We start from the raw sequence: 8832 nt of genomic DNA on the forward strand, positions 1-8832 counted from the left end.
AACTTTATCCTACAATCATACTTAGAGAAGCCAAACAATAGTAGCTAAATGTCTATCTACTTGTTTCTTGTTATAGACACATGCAATTGAATACTGTAAAAGAGAAGCTGTTAAAATGAGTAAACCTACATTCAATAATTCAAGAAATACTTGTAGGGAGAGGGTATAGCGCAAGTGGGAGGGCACATGCTTAACATGCATTAGGTCCTGGGTTCGATCCGCAGTACCACCTCTAAAAATAAATAAATAAATAAACCTAATCTCCCCCTCCCAAAAAAATAAAACCACTTAAAAGAAGAAACAATTATATAAGCTTACCATGCTCCACCAGAGTTCTAGGCGCTGGGGATACAGCAGTGAGCACAGAATCTCACTGTGGAGTAATATCCAGTATAAAGCAAAAGTTCTCCATTTACTGGTGTATAATCATGTTCAAAATATATCGTTAACTGAGAAAAATCAAGGTGCAGAACTTTATGCGTTGTGTGATACTTGAGTGAACATATGTGAATGGCTGTATTTGCATAGACTATCTATTCTATGGATGTTTAGCCTAGAAAGTGCTATCTGGTCACCTGCCTCTGCATGGTTCAGGGAAAGGAGAAAAACTTCTCCAGTCTTATGTAATGCACCATTTGAATTTTTAATCATACATATTTTCAAAAATATATATTTAAACATTTTTAAACAGCTACTTAGCCACGTTGGCTTTTATCAGTGTGACTGATTTCAGACCAGTTCATCTGAAACAAGCACAGATTTATCTTCCATGAAGATACCTCCCATGAAGATCTGGACACTGACACACAGCAATGCTATCCTTGGTTTATTCAAAGGAAATGAAATCAAGATCTCAAAGAGATACCTGCACTCCCATGTTCAGTGCAGCATTTTTCACAATAGCCGAGATATGGAAAACAACCTAAATGTCCATTGACAGATGAATGGATAAAGAAAATGTGGTATACACATATGGTGGAATATTATGTAGCCTTAAAATCTTATCATTTGCGACAACATAGATGGAGGAGGACATTAAATGAAATTAACAAGACACAGAATAAAGTTTTGCATGATCTCACTTATACGTGGACTTGAAAATACTCAAAGTCAGAGAAGCAGAGTAGAATGATGGTTCCCACTGGTTGAAGGAAGGGAGATGTTGAGAAGTAATGGCTGAAGGACACAAAGTTCTGGATAAATAAGTTCTGGATATCCACTATACAGCATAGTGCCTATAGCTAATACTCTATTGTATACTTGAAATTTTCTAAGAGGGTTGTAGAGCTTACATTGTGTTCTTAATAATAACAACAATAGAAAACGTGGGAGGAAAGTTTGGGAGGTGATAAATATGTTTATGGCCTTCAGGGTAATGATGGTTTCACAGATGCATACTTATCCCCAAAGTCATCGAACTGTATACATTAAACGTGTAAAGCTGTTATATGTCAATCATACCTCAATAAAGTGCTTTAAAAATTTTTTTAAAAATCTACGTATTAGGGTTATTAGGAGGATAAAAATGAGTCAGTACTTACAAAGCACATGGAACAGTTCTCATAATAAGTGCTTTATAAATGTTTACAAAGGCTTGTGAATAAAAGAATTTTTGAAAGGTTGAAGGAAAACGAGGCAAAATGGTGCTGTAGTTATCCTTCTGGGTTATAGAAAATAGATTATTACTACTTTTCCCCTTAGTACTTTCATAATTTTTTTTAATTTTAAATTACCACAGTGAAAAAAAATGAGGAAATACTGCAAACGCTTACTGAGTAACTGCTATGTTGAACAAAATATTGGGTGAGCCATAAGTGGGCAGAAACTGCCTGTGTTTTATATTCCACTGTATCACCAGCACCTAGCACAATTCCTGACATAAAGTAAACCTTCAAGAAGTATTTATTAATTAACTAAAATTGGAGTAATCAGACATTAATAGGCATAATTACTTATCTCAAGGAATATGCAGTCTAGTGGGATATAGCTTAAACTAATGACACGTTCTTTTTGAACTTCAATAAATAGTTCATATTTGGGGCAATATGATTTATTTGAGAATTGTTATTTAGCACAAAATTCCCAAATCTTTTTTTGCTAGTATCATGAAAAAGCAGGAGAGAGGCGGGTTAAAAGCATGGATGAAGTCAAGCAGGAGTGACATAACCCCATGAGAAGTTTCAAAAACTGATTCTATCACTTACTAGCTGTGTTACATTGGGCAATACACTTTCCCTCTCTGAGCTCAGACTCTTCATCTCTAAAGAAAAGAAGACCACCCACTGCACGAAAGTGATGCAATAATTAAATGAGATACTACATTTGCTTCATTTAGCTGAGTGCCTAGCACAGAGCAAGCACCCACTAAATTATTAATTTGTGGCTTTTGAAATTAACGTATAAGCAGGAAGACAAAGAGATTGAGATATTGCTTAGAATGGAAGTCCAAAGCATTAAAAGAGGACAGAAGACAGACCCAGTCCAAAGGTAAGTCATCAAGCAAAGTATCCTGGAAGAGGCAGAATTTAGGCCTTGCAGGTTAGGTATGGTAGATGAAGGAAAGTATAAGCAAAGGCGTGATAGTATAAATGGGTACGAGGGTGATGAGTCATAAAGAATGGGATGTTCTTGGCCGATGGTTGTACTGGGGAAAGGGAGAATTTGAGTCCTAACTTGGGAATCCTGCAGTACACTCAAAGTGAGATGCCCCAAATTACCAGGAACTTGAGATTCCATAAAGCATAAAATATATTCATCTGGTGGTTTTCCTGAGTGGAAAAGCAAAGGTCATACATCAGTATTTTACAAGTAGACCCGGGGACAGAAGACTAAAGAGTAAATTCTGGGACCTAAAGCCTCAACCTTACTAATTTTCATATTCTGAAGTTCTAAGAACATTGCCCAACCAGGGGCTTCTTCTAAGCCTGGGTGATGGGAAAGTGACGGTGACATCAGATGTTCACATCGTTTTAGTCCAAAGCTATGTGGACTCTGAAAAAATGTTCTCCGATCAACCCTATATGTTGTCTTTTGGTGTAAACAGTACAGTTCTAAGAGCAATGCTCAGGAAGTTTGGGAGAGCCAGTCACTGCATCTCTGAACACATAAGTGTTCTTGTTGTCCTAAAGGAGTTGTGTCAAGAGAGAGAGAAAGCACTGACATCCCCAGGCTCTCTGGGGAAGAAACTCCAAAGCTTTAGTAATTGTTGGCTTGTTTTCTAATGTCTCCTCCATCTGAACTTCAGGGACTTCTTGACAGTCTCAAAGGATGCTCCCTTGAGGATGGAGTCTATGAATGACTAGAGTCCCCTCAGCATGTGGAGGGTCTAGGGGAGGCAGGAACGATACCCTTCAGATTCTTGAGGGTTGAAACCTTGTCTAAGATCAGGTGACTTCTCTGTGTTTTTCTAGGCAGCCTATAACTCAGACAGGAATATGGAAAGGAATTGCACCAACATGAACAAGCACAAACCACCATCAAAATTTTTATATCCAGGGACTGGGCACCCAAGGATGGGATTGATATTATCATTAAAAAATGTTTTTACTATCTTCTTATCTCTGTCTGCTTATCTTTTATAGCTTCAGGCTTATCTTTTCACTCCAATAAGGTTTTATGAAAAGGTGAGGGGTATAGAATAACTGTTGGATGATCTCATATTTTGATGTCTCTTCAGATGATTTTCAGCCCCCAAAACAATTGATGCAGAGAGAAACATCTGAATGAAAGAAAATCATCATTCTGTCAGCTGGCAATTAAATGGGAGAGCCAACTACTGATCATCCTGCCATGAATTAACTACTGAAAATCCTCAAATAAAAATAATTTCTCCAAGATTCCCCTCCTCCCCTTCCTGGGAACTCTCTCCCACTCTCATTCTCTCTCCATGTCTCTCTTCTTTTCTCTTTCCCATTTCTGTTTTCCCTGTATTACTTTTTCTTTACAGAAGAGAACTGAAAGGAGGTTAAAATATATATCGATTTCTGAATTCCCGACATTAATGGAAAGAAGCCACAATCCAGGTAATTGTGATATTTTCAGCTGTTCTAATTGCTGATAGGAAGAATAAATGGAAAAATTCTTGGATAGAATATTTCATGTGTTGGAAGAATCTGTTATAATGATAGCTTATCTTTAGGTGAACCCAAGATGATGGAAAGAAAGAACCTAACAAGACCCTCTGAATTCATCCTCCTGGGACTCTCCTCTCGCCCTGAAGACCAGAAGCCACTATTTGCTGTGTTTCTCCCCATCTACCTTATCACAGTGATAGGAAATCTGCTCATCATCCTGGCCATCCGCTCAGACACTCGCCTCCAGACACCCATGTACTTTCTCCTGAGTATCCTGTCCTTTGTTGACATTTGCTATGTGACAGTCATCATCCCCAAGATGCTAGTGAACTTCTTATCAGAGACAAAGACTATCTCTTACGGTGAGTGTCTGACACAGATGTATTTCTTCATTGCCTTTGGAAACACAGACAGTTACCTCCTAGCAGCCATGGCCATTGACCGCTACGTGGCCATCTGTAATCCCTTCCACTACATGACCATCATGAATCTCAAACGCTGTGTCCTGCTTCTGGTCCTCTCCTTCTGCATTCCACACCTCCACTCCCTCCTGCACATTCTCCTGATCAATCAACTCACATTCTGTGCCTCCAATGTTATTCACCATTTCTTCTGTGACGACCAGCCAGTGCTAAAAGTGTCCTGTTCCTCCCATTTTGTCAAAGAAATCACAGTCATGACAGAAGGGCTGGCGATCATCATGACCCCCTTTTTTTGCATCATCTTCTCTTATTTGAGAATCCTCGTCACTGCTCTGAAGATCCCTTCAGCTACTGGGAAACGCAAAGCCTTTTCCACCTGTGGATCTCATCTCACGGTGGTGACCCTGTTTTATGGAAGCATTAGCTATGTCTATTTCCAGCCCCTGTCCAACTACACTGTCAAGGATAGAATAGCAACAGTTGTCTACACCATATTGACACCAATGTTAAACCCATTTATCTACAGTCTCAGGAACAAAGACATGACGCAGGGCTTGACGAAGCTCAGGCACAGGGTGAAATGCCAGTAAGAGGAGCTGAGGTCTAGGACAATCCTACAAATCTCTTGCCCCTGACTGCAGGCTTTTCATACATCTGTGGCTAGATTCTGAAGGATGGCATTTTCAATGATATTTCATCCCTAATGGAAGAAAGTTTATTGCATGGGTTGAAGCTAACATGCTAAAGCTGCTCCTGAATATGATGCCTACATCCCGGTGGTCTCTGATATTATCTGGCTGGGACAACATGTACCTGAATCATGTTCTCTGTGCTTCGATCTAAACCTCAGTCAAACTTCTATTCTCCTTTCCAGGGAATCACATCCCTTACCCAGAACCCTAACCCTGCTGAAATCCCCCCTGTCCTTGAATTTCATCACTATAAACTCCTGAGAATCCTTATTCATTAGGCTGAATTTGCTGATGTAGTCATTCAAAGCTGTTTGAGAGAGTGTGTGTGTGTGTGTGTGTGTGTGTGTGTGTGTGTGTGTGTGTGTGTGTGTGTGTGACTTCAGCACACTAGCCCAAGGGCTTCTCAAGCAAGATCTGTCTCCCATTATAAAGGCCAGAACAATGACCTGTGCATTAGAAGGAGGGGTAGGGGAAGAGTCTATGACAAGAGGGGGAAGGCTGCTATTGCAATAGGGAAAATACCCACCATGAGGTCTGCAAAGGTCTTAAAGTGTGGGCATAAAATGGCTTTTTTTAAAAGGGAGAAGGAAATGAGGCTAGAAAGAACCATATGTGGAGACATGGCATGAGCTGGTGACAGTTGTGAGACTGGATAGCTGATGAGGGAAAATTTTTTCCCCAAGGTCAGTCGATGCTACAGAGGGACCCTTATGGAGAGGCTGTATCCTGACTGTGGCTGAGGGTGGGCCAAAGATCAGCCATTTTCCATAATACAAAAGGATGGAGGAATTTCTTCCAAGTGTCACTGTTTTCTGGGAGCACGGGGCTCAAGTAAAATTCAACATTGTCACAGGGATTTATTGTAAGCATTCACAAGGTAAAAAAAGGGAGACATAAATCTTAGCTGTACAAACAGATCTCCCAGAAGCATAAGAACCAAAGCATGATCATGCCCTACTGAGAAGAAACACTGGATGGTTACTCGGGGGGAAACGCAGGACTCATAAATATGTCATTTTGCTGCCCTTCCACGGTCCGTTCACAGAAGGAAGTGGTGGTCATGAGAAGCACACATAAGATAAGAGGCTTTCCTCCATTGCTCTCACATGAAGACGTGCAGGAGACAGGGGTCAACCAGCTGGGGTGAATTGGAGACTATGGAGAGGGTAAGCAGAAATTAACATTTCTGAAATGAAAATTTCCCTGCACTAGGATTGTCAGAGGGTGTTTATCACACATTTATGAAGGACCAGTTAGAACCATTCCCTCTATGAAAATATTGACTCCCCCCAAAACATGCACACACGCACACTCCAAACATCTCCAGTAATCCCTGCTCCACACAGAACTACCTTGTATGAGTATCTGGGAAAGGGCTTAGAGCACATCTGGGTCAATGCAGAGAGTGACAGAAGCAAGAACTTAACAAACAGAGGTCACAATATGATTACAAGCCACTCGGACTTGCAGAAATCTTGGCAAGGGTTTAAACTTCCATTGACTGTGGACTGAGGGATTCCATCTGACCCTACCTGAATCTTCAGCAGAGACACCCCTGATGTTTAGACTTCATAATAACATCCATCAAATATAGAGCACCTAACTGTCAAAAAGACCACGCTAGGCACTTTACATACATTATTAACTCTCTATTAACTCTGATAGAATCGCAAATTCATTATTTCCGTATTTCAGATGTGATACATGATGATTAGAAAATGTAGATTACTTGTTGAAGATCAAACCACTCTTAACGTCAGATCTGGGGACCGAAATCCGTTCTGTCTGCCAATTATGGTTTCTGCTCTTAACCCCTATCCTGCCTTCTTAAGGGTGCATATGTGGCTACAAAGTCAAATTTCTCCAAATTGTTAATCCTGCCTTCCACAATTTCTGGGGGGAAAAATCAATTTTAGGTCAATTTTAGGTGGAGCCCCTATTTGGCATTCTTGAAAACAGGACTCAGTGGCAGAGATGACTACAGCTTTTAGAAATATGCAGAAATCTCCATGGTACTTTAAACTTCTGCAGGTTGTGAAATGGGGCCACTGAGCCACATTAACTTAGACCTCAAGAGGAAGGGGATCTCTGAGTGGCTGCTGTATAATTAGAGCTACAACCTGATGAGTGCTTTTTATGTCTTTGGCTCTACAACCTGATGAGTGCTTTTTATATCCTAATTCCAAGAATGATATGATGCTATATAATATTATCACACTACAGTCATTTGCACTTTACAGGTAGGTGACCAAGGTTCACAAGAGTTAAAGAACTTGCCAAGATTTGGTACTAAAGCTAGCACACAAACTCTCATCTACCCAACACCAAGATCCACGACCTTAACCTCAACCATATCATGCTATTCTAAGGGTCCAATATAACTGAGGACAGCTTTCTCAAATATACTAATCCTGCCTTAGGCAATTTCTGAAAAGGATTTATACTGTCTAAAAAGAGAAGGTTTGTATAGATTACAGTCAGTAGTTAAGAGAGGTCGTGCTTCAGAGCACTGCTGAGGATTAAACAAAAGGAACTGATTGCAATGATGGCTTCACAGGTGTAAACATATGTCAAAACTCACCAAATTGTACACATTGAATATCTGCAGTTTTTGTATATCAATTATACCTCAATAAAGCTATTTTTTAAGGAGAGGAAATCTTCTCTTTTTTTAATTAAAGTTTAGTTGATTTACAATGTTGTGTTAGTTTCTGGGGAATAGCATAGTGATTCAGTTATAATACTTTTTTTCATATTATTTTTTATTGTATCCTATTATAAGATATTGAATGTAGTTCCCTATACTGTACATTACTACTTTGTTGTTTATCTATTTTATGTATAGTAGTTTGTATCTGCTAATCCCAAACTCCCAATTTATCCCAACTCCCCCTTTCCTCTTTGGTCATCATAAGTTTGTTTTCTATGTCTGTGAATCTCCTGTTTTGTAAATAACTTCATTTGTATCATTTTTTTAAGATTCCACATATAAGTGATATCATGTGATATTTATCTTTCTCTTTCCAACTTACTCCACTTAGAATGACGATCTCTAGGTCCATCCATGTTGCTGCAAATGGCATTATTTTATTCTTTTTATGGCTGAGTACTATTCCACTATATATATACACCACAACTTCTTTATCTAATCATCCGTCGATGGACATTTAGGTTGCTTAGAAGAGGAAGCTTTCAATATTTGAATGCATAATCAACACCAAGAACTATTCTAGGCACTTCATGTAAGTCAATTCTTTTGGGGAAGAAAAAGCTATGAGGAAGATCTTACTGTCTATTAGATATGGAAGAGGAAATGGGATTCCAGAGAGGCGAAGTGACGTGCCAAAGTCACTATTCCAAGTCTGGTCCAACTCAAAAGCCACACTCTCTCAATTAAACCAGGCTGTCCAACCCTGTCCCCAGTACACCTCCACTGCTCTCTGGGCAAAGTGCAAGCCTGATGCTCTGTTGATTGAGTCATTCTCAGAAAAAAAAGTGACAGTTAATCTGAGAGATGAATGAGGAGACAGATCCAGTCACAGAAAACTTGCAGGGAAGGAATGTCCTGAGAATTCAAAAAAAAAAAAAAAACTTGAAATGTTCAAGGAACTGAAAACAGCCAGTATGACTGGATTACATCAAACA

General features: G+C 39.5%; 1 protein-coding gene across 1 annotated transcript; it reads left to right on the forward strand.

The window, feature by feature from the left end:
* Positions 1-4000: 4000 nt before the first annotated feature.
* Positions 4001-5085, forward strand: LOC105069933 (olfactory receptor 1L1). The gene has a single exon (XM_010956176.1). The coding sequence runs from the start codon at positions 4150-4152 to the stop codon at positions 5083-5085; it is 936 nt and encodes a 311-aa protein (XP_010954478.1). The 5' UTR covers positions 4001-4149.
* Positions 5086-8832: the final 3747 nt, after the last annotated feature.

This window comes from Camelus bactrianus, chromosome 4 (genome assembly GCF_048773025.1).
Source record: "Camelus bactrianus isolate YW-2024 breed Bactrian camel chromosome 4, ASM4877302v1, whole genome shotgun sequence".
Classification (NCBI taxonomy): Eukaryota; Metazoa; Chordata; class Mammalia; order Artiodactyla; family Camelidae; genus Camelus; species Camelus bactrianus.